This window comes from Hemibagrus wyckioides, linkage group LG18 (assembly GCF_019097595.1).
Source record: "Hemibagrus wyckioides isolate EC202008001 linkage group LG18, SWU_Hwy_1.0, whole genome shotgun sequence".
Classification (NCBI taxonomy): Eukaryota; Metazoa; Chordata; class Actinopteri; order Siluriformes; family Bagridae; genus Hemibagrus; species Hemibagrus wyckioides.
The window spans coordinates 18,687,501-18,710,000 of NC_080727.1; the positions used below are offsets into that span (position 1 = coordinate 18,687,501).

Sequence of the window (22,500 nt, forward strand, 5' to 3'; positions counted from 1 at the left end):
CTCTCTACTAGGTCTACTCTACTGTTATAGATATGATAGAGAGAGAGAGAGAGAGAGAGAGAAAGAGAGAGAGAGAGAGCACTATTTCGAATCTCTTTCTCCATCAAGCATTCCTTCAATCAATCACACATTCCAGCGAGTTCGGTTCCTTTTGGGTGTTTACGTATAGAGCAGGACGTAGTATTAGCCTTTTATCTAAGGACGTGTCGTATCTCTTCTACGATTCATTTATTTGAAAAAAAAACAACAACAACAACAACAAAAAACCAGAAGTGAATTTAGAAGAATTTAAGGAATCGTGTCTGTTTTTATTTTAAAGGCTCAAAATGAGTTCTTGAATAATGTTTCTAGTTCAATCTTGTAACAGCTTTATTTATGATTGTGATTTACTGTACATTTTGAGAGAGAGAGAGAGAGAAAAAAAAAAACAAAGTGTAAAGTTTGGGAATAAAAGAAATAAATGTATATGTGACTTTTTGACACGTTCGTATGTTTTTCTTTTATACGGTGCAAAATAATCAGCGCTTATGAAAGTCATCATATCGCGAATCTCGACAGATTCAACAAATATGTTTCTCTGGCTGTATTGAAAACCAACAGCAGATTATTATGTATGCTTATTTCTAAATTTAAGTTTCAACTCTTTTCTATTTCTGTTGTATTTTATGTCTATTCTATTTCAAGTGTTTATTTTTTTAGAAAGAAGCGTGAGATGATTTTAGGTTTGAAATGAGTAACTGTCGAAGAAATAAGGCTCTACAGTTTCAGAACTTTTCCTTTATTCCTATGTGATATCTTCTAAGCAAGATATGTTTTTTTTCTTCTAACTCAAATAACGGCTCTGTACAACCGTTATGAGCAGAAAAGCATCTCCAAAATCGCAACACAGCCAAACTGGATCTCTTAAACTGGATCTCCAGCCATTGTAGGTCGTCTGCCTCAACGTTTCTAAGTGTTGTATGATTAGTGCTGCTTTTTTGCTCACCATGGATATGACTAGTGCTTATTATCAGACTTAACACAAGAGAGTTACTGTGAGATCTGCAGTTTCTGAAATCCCCAAACCAACAACTATACAAGGGATTGAATCAGTAACCGAAGCTGTACGTAACTTATGCATCGATCTGGGCTGATTACATTAAAGGATCAATTCTGTAATAAAAGTAAGGAAATAAAAATTTCACTTTCATTCAGGAAACCTTTTTGCTGCTTGTCCATCCAAACCATATACCAATTTCATTACAGCTATAAGTAGGAGGAGGAGATTTCATTTGAAAAGTCTTTTATTGTTTCATGACATTTTTTTCATGACACTTCGCACTACATTTCCTCTCCTTCTCACACTGCAGTATTATTAGTCTGGCGAGGCACAGAAGCATCACATGCCTCCTCCCCTGATAACAGTTGAACTTTCCGTCACACTTTTTCATCCAGGAGCTTCCTGCCTTCCTGCATGTGAAGCATCGCAAATATCCTCCTCTCCACATAGTCTGATCCGCGTAAATGAATTTACAAATCCTGGACTTTCCAATAAAGTAAAAAACATAGCTATGAAAATGAAATATATATATATATATATATACAAATATTAGATGTTCCAGTCACTGTGGAAAACAGCCTTAAATATCTTATACTTAAATACTGCACACCAACTTCAAATGGCATGGCCTATGAATCACCTATGATGTGTAAAAATAGTGAATAAGTAACTGTACAGTTCTAGGGTTAGTTAGGTCTGGCACAGGCCAGTGGAGTCGCTGCTGAGAGTTTTGCTACGTTAATACATTCATCCTCTTTTATTGGGAAACATGCATCGTCGCTCTCTTTTAGCTCTCCTCTCACTGCCTCCTCATTGTTCTTCTGCTCTTCTGGAAAGCTCCTTTCACAGTGGTGCAGTCAGAGTTGCATTCAGAGTTGTAGCCAGAGTTGCAGTCAGAGTTGTAGCCAGAGTTGTATTCAGAGTTTCAGTCGGAATTGCAGTCGGAATTTCTGTGGTGTTGGCCCATGCGGGGAAGACGTCGAGCTGAAACATGAGTGTTCCCCATGTGTTAATCGCCAAGTTGATGCACAGGATGCCGATTAAATTGAGCACGAGGCCAGACTTTGCCTTTGGAAAGAGCAGAAACACAATTACTCAAATACTTGAATCAATTATAAAGTGGAATCTCGGCATAGAAATATAATTGGTTCTGTAGGCGAGAATTTGGAATTGCGGAACAAATTTTCCCGTAAGAAGTAATGTAAATGCAGATGATCCGTTCGAACCACCCAAAAATATGACCAATACAAAGCGTATGGAAACTGTATGGTTGCTTACAAAGAACTGACCCAAGCCAAGCATTCCATGTTAAAGGTCCTCACAGGAAGTTGTGCCACCAAGTCTAGGCTAAAAATAGAACAGACCCATACCACTCCCTTAAAAAAATAAACGCCCCAAAATTCACCTAGCTTTTGAACACATGCCAAAGGCAACACTAGTACCGTGGGTTGACAGCTTTCGCTAACTGACAAAATTTTTTTCCTAAAACTCGCTTTGGTTGGCTTCGCTTGGAAGTTCTGTATGGCTCCCGGATTTATGCTTATGAGTTAGCCTTCGGTTCGGTTCGGTTCGGTTCGTTCGTATGCCAAAAGTGCTTCGTATGCCGATGCAAATTTCTTGCAAAATTTACTGTACACTGTAAATTCCACTGTACATATCTTTACAAAAAGATTTTCGATTTCTCTATCCATCGCTTGTTTTCATATGTAGCTTAATTTATATTTTGCTTGTTTGTAGGAGGGACTTTTATAATAGTATTATAAGCTCTTTTTCTGCCAGTGATGTGACTCTGTACAACTGTTTTTTTCATCCATGCAGGTAAGCGGTTAAATATAAAACCCATAGAACAGAGAAATAATGCTGTCATGGATAGATTTACAATATTCATTCCTTTACAAAATTCTTAAGGTTCTGAGTGTCTTCTACTAGTGTCTACTTTCATATGAGCTTCATATTAACCACCACTGGAGTTAGACATGAAAAAGACACTCCTGTTGCTTTTGGTCAAATCCAAGACCATATTTAGCAAGACCCATTCCCAAGACTGAGACAAGTCCAAGTCAATAAAGAAATTATTCAAATTAATCTTAGAAATATTATGGGAGATTGGTAAAATTAATGATTAAAAACAGACTACAGACTAAAGTAACAGAGGAGTGATGTGAAGGAGTGATGCCTTTACCATGTCGAGTACTTTGAGAGTGCCATATGAGAAAGCGATGGCGTTGGGTGGAGTGGCCACTGGCAGCATGAAGGCCATGGAGGCGCTGATGGTGCAGGGCAGCATGACATACAGAGGATGGAGATTTATAGTTGTGGCCTGAGGAACACAAACATAAAGAGTCAGTGTTGTACGTTTGGTGATCGGGACTACTTTAATGGTGTAGTTTTTGGATTAAAGCCATTCAATTCTAGAAGATCTCAGAAACATGGCCTACAAGCTGGCTATGATTTACAGACCCAACTAATGAAGGACCAGTGTTTGAGAGTGCTCTTTTTACGTCTTGATTGTACATAGGATTGAATGATTAGTATTGAAGTTCTACTGTATTATGGCCTTACCATAGAAGCGAGAATAGGGAGGAAGAGCGTTGTCGTGGCCGTGTTGCTGGAGCATTCCGTGAACGTTCCCACCAGCAGACAGAGCAGTATCGAGATGGCAAATGGTGGGATGTTCTCAAGAGGGGCAAGACTTTGACCCAGCCATTTTGACAGTCCGGAAACCTTTAGAACGACAAATCCAACAACAATATTTTTGCACCATCTGGAAATGTCTGCTAATTCATAGTAAGTAACCGTGGATGGAATCTGAGAGAGAGTGGTGAAATGTCAGGAATGTCTTTAACGTCATGCAGCAAATGTTAAGGTTAATAATGCAACAGATGGGCCAAGGGAGCAAAAGAGGACACGTGTTAGCCTTCACCATTGCTGTTTGCCAAGTGTCACATAAGAGAGAGATGGATTGTGGGTAGGAATTAGTTGGTGACCAAATTGGGAGAAACTGCTTAAGTAAAAATGCTTAGTGGGTGGAAAATCATATGGTAGGAATCAGACGTACGACAAATGCACACGTTTTGGCATTCCAATATAACCATTTTTATATATACTGTATCACAGCTTACATACGCCAAAGCATCAAATATCCGCTACAGTAATGTGAACATTAAATCATTTGGTAAGGTAATATTTATTTTATATTTTTGTCAATCAGATCATTTTTACCTGGGGTATTCGATCAAAATGATCAAAATATTTTTTGTTTGTTTATTTGTTTGTTTACCTCACTGCCAGTAGCTAAGGCATATCCACCTCCCAGGAGTAGGACGATGTTCCACGGCATCCGCTCATGCACCACCTTCCATTCCAGCAGAGCTGGAGGAGCTTGGGGCTTCTGTCTCTGTTGCACGGTGTCTTCTCCTGAATAAAAAAAAACAACTCACCTTCAAATTCACTTTTTCCAGTAGTTTAACAGATTGTGCCATTAAATATGACTGATGTTGAAACTACAAAAAAAAGCATATTCTTTACCTTCTACCGTTCCTTGAGGTTCATCGTCTGTTAAACCACATAAATATGTTGGTATTTGAGACGGGATGAGGAAGAACACGGTGGACACAAGAATGGCTACAGTGCCGTCAGTGACAAACCTGTGAGAACAATGGGTAGCTTTTTAAGGACTTGTCATTCTTTTAGGCTTTTCACACTGCGTTTAACCCCGGGTTATCGTCGTTCTAAACACTGCTTTTAACCCTGGGTAAAGAAACGTTTCACAACTGTAATTTGAAAGCGGTGTTAGCACAGGATGTTGTTGCTGCTGGACGCTTAGCAACAGACAGCCAATCAGAAACTGAGCAGCGAGGCTCATGTCACATCAGTAAGAGGAAACGCACGTTATGTAAAACTTTTGCCTGCTGTTCTTCCAATCAGTGACAGTGACACCGCAAATATGCAAATAAGAAGGTTAAGGGTTTAGGAATGTACAGTGTGAAACGTCTGTTAATGAATGGGCGGTGGTGGCTCAGGTGGTTAAGGCTCTGGGTCATTGACTGGAAAATCAGGGGTTCAAGTTGCCACTGTTGGGCCCTTGAGCAAGGCCCTTAACCCTCTCTGCTCCAGGGGCGCTGTATCATAGCTGACCCTGTGCTCTGACCCCAACCTCCAAGGATGGGATATGCAAAGAAATGTGCTGTAATGTATATGTGACAAATAAAGGCAAATTATTATTATTATTATTATTAATACCCAGGATTAACAGTATAGTATGAGCAGTGTGAAACGTGATTACAGGTAACCCAGGATTCCATTTATCCGGGGTTTAGGATGACCCAGGGTTAACAATTTCAAGCCCTTTCATAATGCTTAAAACATTTAACGGTGCAATAGTAGATTTTTTTAAGTGTTATATTTCTCACTAATACAAAATAACCTGGAAAACACTGTATGTATACCATACAAAAAAAAAAAAATTGTTTAAGTAATGGTATCTTTTTGTTGGAAATCTATAGTATTGGAGCGCTTGAGCGTGCTGTCAGTCTTATTATAGCCACGCCCCTTGGCCACGCCCCATCTTTGTTCAGAAAGGTAGATAAGACAGAATCCTGTAAGCACTTAGCACAGCACGATGCTTTTACTGTGAGAGAAAAATCACTTATAGGAGAACTTAAATAGTTTTGTTTGTATTTATATGTTTATTCAAATCACCTGAAAAGTATATGAAAGACATGATCAGAAATTTTGGTTTAAGACCACGAGCCTCAGCACGGGTGAATAAAGTGGCTGAGAAACTCATGCAGAAAACGGATTTCCGGTCCGGATTGTTTGTTTGGGTTTGGATGCGTCTTCTGTCAGTCATTTTATAGTTATTTAACATGATGGGTCAGCGTACATACTGGAAGAAAATATATAGAAATATATAGAATAGAAAAATATACATTAAAAAAACCTTTAGAGGCTTAATCGTGATTAATCGTATTGATGCACCTTTAATCACCAGAGCTCGAATATCTGACCTCATCGTGACTAATGCACTTGTGAGTGTAATGACACATCACTACCACTTGGTGGAGTGCTCTGTCTTTTGACCTAGATGTTTAGTTTAAACCTCAGAAAATAGAAGTATACTGATATCTGGGATGTTTATGTAGTATAGATCCAGTGCTTTTTATAACAAAGGATAATTAGACGTATGAAAGTCTTCGTTTTTGTATCTTAAAACAAATAAACAAACAAACATAAAACTTACTGTCCATATTCGTTAAGCGAAGAAGCCCAGCCTGGCATGAATCCTGGCTCTCTGCTGAACCACAGCACCACCAACACCACAAAAATTGTAAGCACAGCACCTTCAGCGAATTTCATTCTGCCCAGTTTCTTAAATTCCTGCTTGATCACACCGTAGGCCTCCTCGTCACCCGCATTTTTCACCCCACAACCAAATGTCTTCTTAAAACTGAAAAGAAACAAAAGTTCAGTACTTAGCCGATCTCAGATCGTTTATCAAGGACTTGTTTTATGATTTATGACTTACTTCAAACCCAAATACATGAACTGCAGCCACAGCCAGGCCAAAAGTAACATCAACACCATGTTGGGAAACGCAAAGCCAAACCAGCTGGCAAAGTTGATCACATTGGGGTTCTCTTTGAAAAGGCTAAAAAAAAAAAAATAACATCATGGTTAGAAGGAAACTGACCTTAACCTTCCTTGTATCTAAAACAATGGAGGTTTTTAATCAGTAAGACATTTCTCTAGTCAAAATATACTGATATTGGGTTCAAACCATGTAACCCTTTTTAAAAAATGTTTACCAAAAAAAAAAAGTAAAAAAAAGTTTTTAAAGCTGTAATTTTGAATTTCCATGAGTGAAAAAAGGATTAAGCATCACGACTGAAAAAAGAATTTACATCAAATTCATTTTTGAATTTTATTTACAGAAAATTACCAATATTATTGGCAGAATTTACATGAATTATTTATTTTTTTTACAGAAAATTAGAAATATTATTGACAGAATTTACATTAAATTTATTTATTTATTTATTACAGATAATTAGAAATATTATTGACAGAATTTACATTGTTTCATGAGGCATGATGCAAGTGATGGAAGGTGATTGGAAGATTTAGAAAATCTTTAAAAAAAAATTTTTTTTAAAGAAAGGCTCATGCATTCAGTTAAGTTGCAGAAAAACATTTTGGATTGAATATAGAAAGATTGTAAAGATGCAACCAAGACTGGTCTATAGAGGGAGAGAAATCAGAAATATTGAACTATTGTGTAACAGACTCAAATGATTTGGTCTTATTTTCCTAAAAACAGCCATAAATTAATTCTCCATAAGTGCGGGCATTCGAGATGAAAGGGTTGAACTATAAGAAATTATACAAACTCCGAATTAGCTGCAGAGCTGACGCTGAGATTTTCAAAACCATCTGAGTGAGTGAAGTGTACTGAGATGCAATCAGCTAAAAAGATCCTTACTTATCCATCTGGCCTTTGAGGATAAGGTTTGGTGTTGTGCCTGTAAGCGTGGCTGTGCCGCCGATGCTGGCTGAGTAGCACACACACAAACTCATCCCTTTATTCAGCCAGAGATACTTCTGTTCCCGAGCCTTCCTTTTATGCTCTGCTACCGAATCCATGGTGTGCTCCAGACCTGTGGTCTCATCTGGTTGAATACAAGACAGTAACAATATCATCATTTGTATTTTATTTATTTAGCATTTCATATTATAACTTAAAGCCAGCCTCAATAAGACAAACAGATGGGTTCATGCTCTTGTCCTTCTCATCCAGATTTGTTAAACGTTGGTAGTCCAGGATATTTGTTATTGTCCTGTTCATAGAACCTGGACCAGAGCATTGGTCCTGCTCTACTGTACTCACTGATCCTATGATGTGTAAACATTTTGGCACCTTAGAATAGACAACATAGTAAAAATGGAATTATGGGAAAAATTAAAATTAAAATACCTGGCCTAAGTACAAGTGTATTATGTATCTGGTGGTGATTTTTGTTTAAATAGACCTCTTTTTATATAATAACCCCCTACTGATCAGAGGGGGAAAAAAATAAAATAAAATAAATGAATAAAATCTGGACATGATTTTGCAAGATGGAGTATTCCTGCTGAAGGATAAACCTGTATATAATAATAATAATAATAATAATAATAATAATTATAACTGCCACATTAAACACAATCTATATATAAAGTCAGGATACTCTATACACAGAAACCCAACAGTATTCTGACTAACCTTGAGGTTATATTATAATTTATTTGTTTATACATATTAAAATGTTCGCTATGTCGATTCTGCTTGTGTCCTTCAAGAAAGGGTTAAACATGATGTCATGACAAGCCTCGCTAATGCTAACACTAGTTGAAATTAGATCAGTGTAATTCGCTCTGAATTGGACAGACCGTGCCCCGGGCAAAGGTCACAATATAGTAAACTGGTCTCATGGAGCACAAACATGATGCTGATTGGATTTACATTGGTTTACGTTGTCCAAGGGAATTTTAGTGGTGGTGATTTCAGCCATCTCGAATGCCTGGTTGTCTCTGCCTTCTCTCAGCTCTCTCTCGTCTCTCTCGGCTTCTGATTTACTGAGCTGATGCAGCACGGCCTGGGCGATGGGCAGCATCATGGCGGTAGTAGCGGTGTTACTGATCCACATCGAGAGGAAAGCTGTTACACTCATGAAGCCTAACATCAACCTCGAGGAACACAGAGGACGGAAGGAAAACACATGAAATACGGCATACACAGAAATACAGTTATGACATGCATGCATAGATAAACAAACAAACAAATTAATAAGTACATCCTTCTTCAATCCTGTTTTTTAGCAAAAAAACAACGTGGAGACCTCAACCCCATGGAGATGTTAGATGCTGTGATGGGATCTTAAGATGGGATCTTAAGAACTGAAGCAAAGTTGGGCAAAAGTTTCTCCACAACAATGTGAGAGACTCACAATAACAGACATCTACTTTGTGGAGACAAAAATGACTACAAATTAAATCTGGTTTAGTTTTGTTGCTATTGTTGTTGTTACCTGAAGCTATTTTCCAATTTCTAGAAGTTCCTGATTATGTCACAGTCGTAAGAACTAAAAAACATAAACCTGAAGTAGGGTGTACTTTCTTTTTCCCATGACTTTCTGGATTTATATTGTTCTATTTAATAGGATGCTGCATGTAGTCTTACAGAGCAGGTCGAACCCCCACTATCAGCAGGACCCCCAGGGCGATACGCTTGTGTAAGTTCCAGTGTTCTACCGCTATAGCCACCAGCAAACCACCAATGAACAGCATGTTGGAGTCTTTCAGGTACAACACACACACCTGTAACAAAAGAAGAACAACAAGGGGTCATTTGTTGTCTCTATCCTAAATCTACATCTAAAGTTAAGCATACATGTTGAAAATAGATTTGCAAAGTGTTTTTTTTTTTCCTTTAATTTTGCACAAGTCAAAGAAAACCATGTGCTGGAGAAAAAAATCCAGCATAGTAGAGCAAACAAGTCCCAGAATGTATTGCAGCTATAAACATAACACAGAGATTCAGCCAGCCAGCATGACCCGGCTGATAATGATATTACCCTTAAATTAGAAGCATGATAGCGTATCAATAAGGAAGTGATAAAGCTGGACAGACTTAAATAATTAAAGTGCATCGTTAGATAAACAGCATTGTGGGTAATGTACAGAACTGGTTAACCAAAGTGAGAAAAAAAAAACCCCAACCTCTTTAAATGTCGAAGACGTCAAAATAAAATACATCTTTGGAGGTCATGTTTTTATAAATTATAAAGTCATTCTCGGTGGTTTTAATACCTTGTTCCTGTGACTTTGACTAGCTAGTGAGTAGAAGGTCTAAGAACTGAAATATTTATATACTGGAGCTCATGCTAGCTACTACAGTGAAAGACTTAATATGTAGATGCTAGCCTGTAGATATGGACTAGCATATAAATGAATGTTACACTTCCTGAGGCACATGCTAGTCACTAGCTAGTAAAAGCCTTAATGTTTACATGACATATAAATACTAGTGTTTATTTCAATTTAATTAAGCGAGATATATTTTTTAGTTTACTTGCACTTATGCTAGTTCACTGCTAGTCTACTCTTTGCTAGCAAGAATAGTTGGGCATCTGCTTTTGGTCATAGGGAAAATAAAGCTGAAATTTTTTTTTGTTTTCTTTTTTTCTTTTAATGTTATACATAGAGTTAAAGAAGGTCTTCTGAGCCATTAAGAAGGTGTTTTAACTTTCTTAGCTAATAGATGATTAAGTCATGAGAAGAAAACGAAACTGAAAAACTAAAACTAAAAATCAGTAATTAAGAAAAAGCCAAATCAGAAATGATGTGAGGTGTAGAGGCTGTTCCATCTTGATTTTTAACTTATATTAACTGATTTATTGAGACTTCATAAAAGAAAAACGTCGAGTTAGCGCGATCGAGTTTTCATATTTAATGGCATCATTCCACCAGTAAGGAAGGTCACGTGTGTTATTTAACATAACCTGTAACGCACCTTTGATCCTGATAAACGCTTTACGGTACAATAACACTGTCTGAGACTTCGATTTTCCCTGTAGTCATTTATTAACTGATTATTCTATGTATAAATTTTTTATGAGCCATAAAGTTTAATCTTTTTTATCACATGCCATGGGATGATGGGAAAGTTCTGAGTGACTTTATGGTTTTTGATGTAATTATCAATATCAATTTAGTTTAATTTGACTCTTCTTTTTTTTTTTTTGCTGCTACTAAGAGTCTGCTACCATGACGAATAGAGATAAAAGTTTAGGACTTGATACCTGTTCGGACTCCATGATGCCCAGAAATGGGAAAAGGATGGCTGGTAACAGCGCAGTGACAGCCAGTGGGATGCACTCCGTACACCAGTACAGCGCCATCAGGATGATAACATAGCCACAATTTGCTTCCTGCAGCAAAAGATAAAAAATTGTCATTATTAAAATACTGCTAAAGATTAAAAAAATAAATAAAAAAGACAAAACACTGGAACACACAAGCGGCCATGTTGCTGTACGCTTTATCTGCTTAAAGATAATTAAAAAATGTTGTTGTTGTTTTTTTACTTGTTGCCTGGCCCTTAAAGCAGATGTTGATCCTATATGTGGTATTTATCTCATTATAAATGAGCTTTATGGTCTCAGAATAGCTTGAAGAAGATTAATGAGTGATCAAGTTCTCTGTAGCTCTTCTGAAGTTTTATCTTCAACCGAGGAACTGAGTGTAGATTAACTGTGTTTAGTTCACATGTTCAGTTCCCATTGTTCTCATTAGGTACTAATTAGCATGAAGTTTGCAGACAGTTTCAAGCAGAACCTCTTTAGGAAGCTGAGAAGAATCTTTTTTTTTTTTTCTATTAAACTACTAATATGCAGTGGAATAAATACTTAATGCAGTGGATTTCACTGAAATCCAGCTCATGATTATGGCTAAATTTGGAAAGTTTAGTAATTATAGTTTGATTATTATTTTCAGTAATCTTGCTTAATTTGTAAAGTTGTATAAAACCGGAATCAGTCATTTTTTAATATGTCTTATTAATATATATAATTAATATTAGTAGTAATGACACATGAAAGTATCCTTTTGTTAGTGGCATTGCAATACACACACACACATCCCACATATCCTTACCAAGATTTAAATACATGCGCCCATACACACACACACACACACACACACACACACACACACACACACATACACACACCAAACCCCATCTTTTATATGTATATACATAAAGCATCTATTATTACATCACATTCATGCATCCTGTATATCTTTATGATTTATATTCTTTTACCTAATTATTTATAGCCAGTCTACTTGGGGTATAACATAATGACCTAGTAAACACTTGTGCACTACAGTATTTGATACTCAGCCATAGAGGAATAAAAAGGATTAAACATCTACATTAATTCCACACAGGTGTATATATATATATATATATATATATGTGTGTGTGTGTGTGTGTGTGTGTGTGTGTGTGTGTTATTTGGACTGTTATTAATTATTTAGTTGCTCTCGGTGTCAGCTTTCTAAACTCATAAAATCTGATTGATTAATTAATTAGTTAACAGAAACAGGAGAAACTCATTAGATGCTATACAATACCGCATATTTACACCGAACCACAATGAAAGCATGTTCTTACCGGTGAAGGGTAAATCAAAGGCAGAGGAAGGATCAGGAAAGGAGTGATGTAGATGATTAAGTAGTTACGAAATCTCCATAACCATACACCAATTTCTTTCAGGTCTCTCATAAACGGTGCACATTCTGTCCTGAAAAAATCCATTTTGTAATTCTAGATGTAAAACACACACCGTGTGTGATCAGAGAGGAATGTGAGAGAGACTGGACATTAGGAATTAAGAGCATTTAAACTTTATCAGACAGGTACACATTAAACATTAACTTTAAAAGAAAGGGGCTGGGAGATGGGAGGGAGATGTGTGGGTAAGGAGGATGGAGTGAAAGTGGTTCAGAGGTACAGGGGGAAAAAAATAATAATTAAAATAAAATAAGGCTTTATTGCCTGTTGGACCTTTTGTTATCTTCGCTCTCATCTAGTTTATACAGCCGAATGTTTCTGTCAGTTTTCATTAAGGGCGCCTGGCTTTATAGCCGCAAATTACATGAACGAAGAACTGCTTCATGAGCAGTTCTGTAGATGCCCAAGCTGATAAGCAGCTGCTTCTGCTGGTGAACTTAGATCATGATTGGAATCTAAAACAGTTCCGCTGTATTTGAAAAAAGAAAAGCATACTTCTTACACATTATAGCAGATTTTCTATGATGAGAAGTTGAATGATTGACAGACAAAATGCAGCTGATTAAAGTAATTTATTAATGTCAGTATCAAGTCAAGGCTTCTGTTGATGTTAGTAAGTGATTTATTTTATACAATAACTGCGTAATATCTTAAGGAATAATGTGTCTTCCTCCGTTCAAAGACTTCTGGTGGACGCCATTCTGGTGTCACTTATTTTTCTTCCCCATTTTTTTCCCTTCTTCTTTTTTTTTTTTAATAACCATATCTAATGTCTTGGATTTATTCTGATACTCTCCTTTGTCTTTGTGGAGATGTTCGTTCACATGTGTGATAATGTGACACTTTTGTTTCATACATCTGGACTCCTTTCAACTAATTATGTGACTGGAAACTAATTCACGGGTTTAACTCCGTGGCTGGTGGAATCAGGCTGATTAGGTCAATCCAGACTTCTCTTTCCCTCGCTACAGATTCCAGCTTCTCCTGGTGTATCCTTAGATGTTCCCAGATGAACTGTGATATCCAGGGTCTGCCTCAGCGCCAGATACTAGCAGGAACTGACCAAGGAGAATCCTTTTAAGGCAGCCAAAACCACCTCAACTGGCTTTTCTCTATTTACAGGAGCAGCAGCAGGCTCACCACTTACATTCAGAGTAAACTGAGCAAAAAAGTCAAGGAACCTTTTTTTCTTTGGTCACTACCCAGTGACCAAAGACACTTAAACACTTAAACACTTCTACTAAGGATAAGGACTCAGACTTGGGTTTCAGTCGAAGTCCAGTTTAGCTCCTAGATGTACAGTAACAATAGAAAATGTGGAAAAGTTAAAATGGGAGGGGGTGGGGGGTGAATACTTGCATATAAAACATTTGAATTGCACTTGAAATTAAAAGATTTGCTTGGAAAGATAAGCTATCTTGGCAGAGTGAATGATCTTAGTCTGATTCCATAAGGAAATGGACTGCATGAGCTCACACTTTCTGGGATCTACACAAGGGGTTGGGAGATTTTATTTTCTTTACCAGGTGAAGGTCCATAAGAATCTCAGTTTAATAAAACCAGCTTTTTCAATTTTGTGCATCTGCTCCAACAGAAGATTGCACGTATTTCTTTCTATCCAGTATTCCTCCAATATTCGGTGCTATAAATATCCCAAATTGCACCGTTTTTAGATTTCAGTCGGTATCCAATCCCAATAATTTGCCTTCTTTGATCAAACCGGGGCCTTGAAGGTGAAGGTTGCTGTCCTTGCGTCACAGCACATGCTTGTGGCTATAAAGTTTAAGCACATTATCCTTTAAAGGTCAACAGTTGCTTATCTTAAGGGTTTATCTGTGCTGTGAAGGTACACCAATTCATTACAATAGGCTTTTTGGAAAGTCATACCTTAGATGATTCAGATAGTCATTCTGACATAATTCTGATCTTCTGCTCAGATGTTGGTGTCGTAAATCTTAGCAAATATACGCAGTGTATAATGAAGCCACTATCAGGATCTGTATAGTCTGGGCTTGCAGAATTAAAAGATAATATTGCATGTGGTGGATGACGTTAATAATGACTGTTAGTCAGGTGGTCGGTTAGGTACGGTGTGTAGAGTTCATTTATCAACTGCTGTAACTGAGGAAAATCAGGAAAATGTTGCAGATAGTTTACATAAGCTGTTTTCAGCTCTTGTGTGAATTTTTCCAGCAGACAACACAGGCTTAGTAATCTCTTTTATCTGTTCTTCTCAGCATTACTTATCACAATAGTTCTTTTATTGAATCGCTCAATAGTTTGAAGTGTGTTGTTCCAGTGTTGTAGCTGCTGTAGTGTTTCCCAGTCTTGGATCACCATTCACAGCACTTAATTTTTAACTTAACTTTTTAATCAATTGTTCCCTGACATGAAACATAATAAAAGCTGTACTGTACCTGACCCAAACACCAGCTTATTATTGGGAACTGAGGACAAGGACTGAAAAACCACTGCTCTATTAGCAGACCAGAAACTATTTATCCTTTTGAGGTGTTGTTTAACAAGGATACAGGACAGAATAGTAGAGAAACGAATAAAGTGAAAGAAGGGAAGCATTAAAGGAAAAACATAGAGAAATCCAAGTAAATGTGCCCAGAAAGCACAATGCTAAACACGATAACATGGGTTATTTTAACTGAAGTTAATGTTCAAAAAAGGAAAGCCATAGTTTAGGTTTGATATTCTGTATCACGCTCAAATATCTACACAACAAATCCCCAGGCATGCTTATGCATGCTTATACTCATACAAGTATGAGTAGGGAATGTGGAAGTTTAGTGGTTAAGGCATTGGACTACTGGCTCAAAAGTTGTGATCTTGAATCCCAGGTCCACCAAGCTGCCACTGCTGGACACTTGAGCAAGGCCCTTAACCCTCAATTGCTCAGTTGTGTAATAAAAATAAAATAAACTGTAAGTTGCTCAGGATAAGAGTGTCTGCCAAATGTTAGATGAGTAAAGACTAAAAGCTATCCACCGGTGCCATAGACCCCCAATTTCTTTTAGACATCAGCTATAGCCGTCAAAGACCTGCAAGTCAGCCATGATTTCTGGGTCATAGGAGCATAATCTCTTTCCTCTGTCGATCGCAGGGACTCTAGCCAATCGTAGTCATCTGCAAGTTCGTGAATGTGGAATGGAGTAAATAGAGCTTTCATTCATCTGCCATTATGCGTCTAGGAGAGAGTGCTAGTAACTTAAGCATGAATTTTGATTAATATCTAAATGTGTCGGCGGCACGGTAGCTTAGTGGTTAGCATGTTTGCCTCACACCTCCAGCATCCTGGGTTCAACTCTCGCTCCCATGTTCTCCCTGTGTTTGGTGGGCACCCTCCAGGTGCTACGGTTTCCTCCCACAGTCCAAAGACATGCTTCTAGGCTGATTGGAGTCTCTAAATTGCCTGTAGTGTGTGAGTGTGTGTGCCCTGTGATGGGTTAGTACTCCGTCCAGGGTGTTTCCTGCCTTGATGCCCACAGGCTCCCCGTGACCTGAGGATAGATCGGATAGAAGTATCGGATAGAAGGTACAGACAATGAAATGAAAATCTAATTGTGTCTTAAGGAGGTCTGGGTGAATAACCCTGATGTTTCCGGGTTGGTCCGGGTGCTCCAGACCAAAGACACTAGCTTTCCTCTGGACTAAAGCTCTCACAATCCACCAGACAATGAAATCCATGTTGTGCAACCAGTTGACTTTGGTCACAACTGGGAAACATCAGTAAGACAGCAACAAATAAGGCCTGATCAGCTTTTCCATTAACTTTCCAGGGATCAAGAAAGTGAGAGAGAGATTCATTTACTGATCCGGCGAATATAATAGAATGCCATTGGAGATGGTCAAAGATATAAAAAGGTGTTTTTCCACCAATATAAACTGTGTTTACATTTTACTCATCTATTTGCCAGGAATCCAGTGATGTGATGCCAGAATTAGAGAGATAAGATATCTCTTCCTGGTTCCAGCCAGGAGCCTAGTATCAGCATTCTAAATAAGCCGCAAACAGGATAAAATGTACCGTTGCTGATAGAAGAAGTTCCAAATCTCCGAACAGGACGTAACAAAAGTTTGTTATTGAATGAGTGTATAACGGTTCGCAGCATGTCTCTAAAAGAAGGAAGAAGTGTAGAAAATGGATTTGCGTTGGAAGGAAATAGTTCTATAGTTTGACACCAATGTTAAATCGGTCCTTACAAAGTTCTTAGAAATGCAGAAGATCATGGTGTCAATACTGAAAATGCTCCAGATCCTTGTCTAAGGAGAATCCTATAGAGACAATGAAAAGCATATTAACAGCTGACAGGGGAAGACAATGATGGATGGATGGATGGATGGATGGATGGATGAATGGAAGGATGAATGGAAGGATGAATGGAAGGATAAATGGAAGGATTGATGGGACACACACTCTTCAAGAATCCCCAAATCAAGCAATACAGTGAATGACTGGACTTTTCAGTCTTTGAATCAGCTAAGTCACAGATTCCTGTTCTTGGTTAACAAGAAGGTAAACTGATGTGGTCTTGATCTGCTGTTGTATCTCATCAAACTCAAGCTTCACCATGTGTGTTCTGAGATGCTTTTCTGATCACCACAGGTGTAAAGAGTAGTTATTTGACTTTTCCCCCATTCCCTATTTGAGGTGGACCTGTTTGACTATTGTGTGTGTGTGTGTGTGTGTGAGTTTGAGACAGAGAGAGAAGGAGAGAGAGAGAACTTTGTTTTTTTTTCCTGTTCTATGTTTGGTTATTGCTCATAGTTCAAGGCCTCAGTGACGGAGTGAAATACAGGCAGGTTTTTCATGTCTCATTAAAAAAACAACACTGTTCACGGAAATTACAAAATACCAAATTTCCAAAGTGACAGAAGGAATGCAAAGGAATGCTTTCTACTACATTTTAATAATTTGGCTAATGTATTTAAAACTTGAAATGATCTGGTCCTGCTTTTAATAAATCTTTTCACTAAGGCTATTCATCAGCACGGTGCTTTTAACAGATTTTATTTTAGAGGTTAAAGACCTCTTAAACTGTGTGCGCAAGGGCAATGACGAGAAAACAGTCAACACACAGGTAATAAATTGGCCTGGTCACAGTGCTTGTTTACTGTGGTTCAGAGCTCAAGTTATTCAGGCCACTGGCATCTGATTAACCTGATTAAACGAAAGCACTAAAGCTTTATTTTTTTACTTTCCGTTTCAGTGTCTGTTCTGATTAAAGTCTTTAATTATCTAGCTTGCCATCAACATTTAGTTGTGAGTTAGGGATCATAATTTCATTAGCAAAATTCAGGGATATTTGCTAATGCATTGTTCAAATGTTTCCATGCATTTTGTCTCATATGGTTATTGTATATCAGAAGAAGAAAGTCTGGATCCTTTTTAAGTATTGATTTTTCCAACAATGTAAAGGTTACAGATTTTTTGTTAATAAATTCTTCAGTCTCCTATGAAATAACCAACAAAATGTTTTGCGCAGTACTAGAATTTAAAGACAAAGGGTTGTAAAATGTTGCTTGATCTCATTTGATTGTTTAATATGTTTCACAATTGCAGTATTTCTGAAACTATTTTTACAGACTTTTTTTTTTGCAGAAAACACTGTGGCTAATCAATAATTACTGCAGGAAAGCACACAAAACAAATAGTCTGGTGACTTTTGAAGCGATCAATCACCTGAACAAAAAAAAAAGTAAAAGCTCAATCACGGTAGAAAAGAGCTGAAGAGACACAGCACATGATTTTCTCAATATGAAATTAGCAGTTTTATTTTTGTTTTCGGTGGCAACGTCCTTCGCGGCAGAAGGTAAGTGGTTCCATCAGGAATTTCTTATGCCTTTAAGTGTTGGATGGATATTTTAAACTATAAAAGCTCAGCAAAGTCCTTCGTGTCCTTCTGATGTTATTTCCTAGCTTCTGAAACCTTTTTACCAAATGATCAACCAAATTACAGTTCAGGATTTTAAAAAGGTTTCATTTCAGCTTACTTTTATGTCTTTTATCCTGCCATTAAGCCCCAAATTCTCACACTGTTCTATTACCCAGAATCGTGTGCTGGACGTTGTCAGAATGGCTTTGACCCCATAATGAAATGCCAGTGTGACACTTTGTGCAAGTACTACGGAAGCTGCTGTATAGATTTTGACACCACATGCAAAACTAAAAGTAAGCACTCAGGATAAGATATAATTGCACCTAGTATATCTCAGAAGTTGAAAATCGAAGGTTAATGAAAGTGTTTTTCATTTCCAGTTACACGTGGAGATGTGTTTGAGCTTCCTGAGGAAAATCTGGCCTCTAATTTGAGTCTCACAACAACAACAGCGAATAACACAGAAATATTTACCACCTTCACCAATACCTCCACCCACTTTCCAGACCCTGTGGAAGAAACCTGCAGTGGAAAATCGTTTGATGCCTTCCTGCAGATAAAGAACGGCTCGGTTTATGCTTTCAGGGGTGAGATTGCTGGCTAAGATGATTGCTCTCATTTTTCTCACTGGTAAAATTTACCTTTAATTGGAAGACTGTGACCTGTATGCTATACTATAGGTGAATACTTCTTTGAACTGGATGAGAAGTCAGTGATGCCGGGTTATCCCAAACTCATAAAGGATGTCTGGGGTATTTCCGGTCCTATCGATGCTGCCTTTACTCGTATTAACTGCCAAGGGAAGAGTTATATATTTAAGGTATGTAAAGTGTTATCACAATTCTGTCACATTTCTAAAACAATACATCAAATACAGGTCAGCTAGACCAATGAGTCTGTGCTTTTTGAATGGCCTTGAAATAAAAAAAAAAAGATCAACAGAGAGATATTGGTTTGTAAAAGAGTTAAGGGTACATCAGAGTATTTTTATACTCATATTAAATAATCTGGTAAGAATTTACAATATGTTTCCTTCATTAATTCTTACTAAGTAATCAAGTATTACCATAGTAGTACTTCAATAACAATAATAAAAAAAAAATACTCAATCCATCCATCCATCCATTAGCTTCTGTTTATCTGGTCCTGGGTCACTGGGGCAGCAGTCTAAGCAGAGATGCCCAGACTTCCCTCTCCCTAGCCAGCTCCTCCATGGTTAAGGCTTTGGGTTGTTGATCAGAGGGTTGGGGTTCAATCCTCAGCACCGCAAAGCTGTCACTGTTGGGCGCTTGAGCAAGGCCCTCAACCCTCTCTGATACAAGCGTGGTGCATCATGGCTGACCCTGCGCTCTAACCCTAACTTCTAAAGGTGACTTCTTCTTCAATGAAGGGGAGCAACAAATCTACTTTGACTCTGAATCGTCAAGTTACCCCACTGATGTCCCACTGATCTTAGGACCTATTTTGTCAGGGGTGAACCTATTTTGTAGGGTCTCTCAAAGCAAATTTGTTTGGGGTGAGGGGTCAAGACTAATTCTTAGATCCTAAGTAAGGAACAAAATCAAGAACTAAGATATACAACAGGAACAGGGAGACTGGGAGTCAGGCCTTGCTGAGAGGAGCTAGTTAGTGAGTGCCTGATGGTTAGGACTTTATCCATGGGACCCAGCTGGTTACAAAGGTAAGGTCCAAATGAGCTACGGGAGAAGGTCCTCTTGTAGTTTCTCCACCTGCCGGAGGATTAGTAAGAGTCTGGTCCATTGTCCGAAAGCCGAGGCTTTTGTGGACCGATCGCCAAAATCAAATAATGGTCATAGCATTAATATACATTTAAACACTTTCACAATTATTTCTAAACTGGGAAGATTTTTTACCTTACTGGCCATGTTGAATTTCTGGCAAATTAAATCTATATGTACATCTTAATCTTTTAATCTAATTTAGTCACCTAGACTTTCTATTTATGGGACAATTATTTATATAAATTAAATGAATGAAACCTTGACACTTGACATGGCGTGTAACGTCACTCAGGGTAACAAGTACTGGCGCTTCGAGAGTGATGTCCTGGACGAAGATTACCCGAGAGATATCTCAGTGGGGTTTGAAAAGATCCCAGATGATGTTGATGCTGCATTTGCCATTCCTGCTCCAGCACACAACAAAAAGGAGAAAGTGTATTTCTTTAAAGGTGTGTACACAAAGAGCAAGCAAACTGGTCATTATTACCATTGGATTTTGGATTTTTTTTTTTGTTCCATGGCAAGCCTTTCTGGGGAAGAAAGTTTAGGAATGATTTAAATTACAGCAGACTTCATACTTTCCACATATCATCATGTAGATGTTTGAGGTTCATTCAGATGTACTGTGAGTACTGTACAATTACAATGAAATCAATATCAATAAGTTCTAAAAAAAAAAAAAAACTCAATCAATAAATCAATCTCTTTACAATCGTGAAACAAACATTAATCCATTGGGAGAAACCAAAAAACTATTAAGTAATTAATCAGTATCAGATCATTGGATCTCCATTACAGACATGTATAAATGGTAACTAAAGATGATTTATAGCCTTTTGTTGAAGACATTTCGCATTGTCATAGCAACCATGACTAATATGCTATGGTATATTGTTACGACTGAATGGTTCAACCATTTTTCTATGATTTACTACATTTTTATGAGCCCTGTATATGTTTAGTTCAGTGTTTTGAACACAGAAACTAGTGCAAGCAAGATATAGGTTTAAAAAAACAATACGAAACAAAAAGTTCCATACACAAACTATGAAAACTACGGAATTATTTAACGTAGAGCTAAGTATGTTTTTCAGGGGGTTTATCCTCCTTAATTTGTTCTTGACCAATTCCCACCCACTGTCAGCTAGCTCTCGCCATCATATGACCATCATATGATGCTAACTGGGAAGGGTGGAGGCTTTACATTTACATTTACATTTATGCCATTTGGCAGACGATCTTATCCAGAGCGACATACAAAAGTGCTTCGAAATCTCTATCAGTGAATACATCAACACTGGTTCTTCAGGGTACAGATTTAGGATACTATCAGCTCAAAACAATGTTGGGAGGAAATATATTTAATAGAAAATACATAAAACAAACAAGTGTTTCAGGAAAAGTTAGGATGTCACCCATCGTTTGAAGACAGTTAGTGACTTAGCTGTTCGGACATCTAGGGGAATTTCATTCCACCACCTCAGTGCCATAACAGAAAAGAGTCTTGATGTATACCTACCTCTTACCCTGAGAGACGGAGGGAACAGTCAAGCAGTGAATTGATTCCACAATTGGCTAGTGTCACTGTGATTGACAGGGAAGAGGGTATGCTATTCCTTCCACCAGGACAGCACAGCCAGTTTTATTCATTTGGCTCCCTGTAATGGATGACCACTACAAGCCCATGATCTCCAGTCAATACTTTAGGAAAATATTTGGTTCAATTTTTTCCTTCACCTTACCACAAAATACAAATATAGCCTGCAATTGTGCTGTCATGTGGCTTCCCAGGTGATCGCTATTACCAGTACGAGTTCAAGCACCAGCCATCTCATGAGGATTGTGTCCAAATGACCAAAGCCTCCCCGTCCCTCCTCTTTACTCGCTATACTGACCTGTACTGTGACCACAACTGGGATGACTTCTTAACCTCACTCTTCCAAAACAGTAAGACTGAACCTACTCTTTTTTTTTTCCTCAAGACTCCAAATGTTATCAGCTTTGTCTCCTGTCTCTTGTGTCTGGTTCTGTGTTATAAGATCAAGGATCAGGACATCACAAAGGGCCACACTTCATTGCGAAAGACTGGGTGGGCATTAAACCTCCAATAGACGCTGCGATGGTGGGACGGCTGTACCTGCGCCCCAAACCTTCTTCTTCTTCTCCTGCACCTTCACTTCCACCTGTTGTAGCTCCAGATAGAAGTAGCAAGACCCGAGGCGGGCGCAAGGGCAAGGGTAAAGGCAGAGGGAGCAGAACCAGCAGATCAGACTTCTTGGAAGATTACTACTCGGATTATTTAGAGAGGTGCATTCTTTCGTTATGAGAGACCCTTCTGTTTTTTGTAGCCATTTTAGTATCAATTTTAATAACAATTGATCTGGCAATTGTTAAAAATATGACTTTATTTTCCAGTGCAGTTAATGTTTTTTTTTTCACAATATACAGATGCTATGAGTAGGTATGGAAAAACAAAGTGATCCTGTAAGTAAACAT

At 37.9% G+C, this 22,500-nt stretch overlaps 3 protein-coding genes across 3 annotated transcripts in view; 2 read left to right on the forward strand and 1 right to left on the reverse strand.

Moving 5' to 3' along the window:
• Positions 1 to 480, forward strand: part of unc119b (unc-119 homolog b (C. elegans)) — a 25,482-nt gene extending 25,002 nt beyond the window's left edge. Inside the window, exon 5 of the mRNA XM_058414881.1 lies at positions 1 to 480. This exon is cut by the window's left edge and continues 1,118 nt beyond it. The gene's annotated coding sequence lies outside the window, so the exon portion shown is untranslated.
• A 1,402-nt stretch (positions 481 to 1,882) lies between these two features.
• slc13a2 (solute carrier family 13 member 2) lies at positions 1,883 to 12,447 on the reverse strand. The gene is made up of 12 exons (XM_058415673.1): positions 12,255 to 12,447; positions 10,879 to 11,007; positions 9,258 to 9,394; positions 8,541 to 8,764; positions 7,521 to 7,707; positions 6,567 to 6,689; positions 6,282 to 6,488; positions 4,568 to 4,686; positions 4,320 to 4,456; positions 3,602 to 3,763; positions 3,222 to 3,359; positions 1,883 to 2,107 (listed from the first exon to the last, which is right to left on the reverse strand). Exons 1-12 carry the CDS (start codon positions 12,396 to 12,398, stop codon positions 1,883 to 1,885), a joined length of 1,932 nt encoding a protein of 643 aa, XP_058271656.1. The 5' UTR covers positions 12,399 to 12,447.
• A 5,589-nt stretch (positions 12,448 to 18,036) lies between these two features.
• The window catches only part of vtnb (vitronectin b), a 5,367-nt gene continuing 903 nt past the window's right edge, over positions 18,037 to 22,500 (forward strand). Inside the window, exons 1-7 of the mRNA XM_058414849.1 lie at positions 18,037 to 18,196; positions 18,436 to 18,555; positions 18,643 to 18,849; positions 18,943 to 19,082; positions 20,297 to 20,453; positions 21,796 to 21,951; positions 22,044 to 22,311. Of these exons, the coding sequence (XP_058270832.1) occupies positions 18,142 to 18,196; positions 18,436 to 18,555; positions 18,643 to 18,849; positions 18,943 to 19,082; positions 20,297 to 20,453; positions 21,796 to 21,951; positions 22,044 to 22,311 (1,103 nt within the window). The 5' untranslated portion in view covers positions 18,037 to 18,141. The remainder of the gene's footprint in view (positions 18,197 to 18,435; positions 18,556 to 18,642; positions 18,850 to 18,942; positions 19,083 to 20,296; positions 20,454 to 21,795; positions 21,952 to 22,043; positions 22,312 to 22,500) is intronic.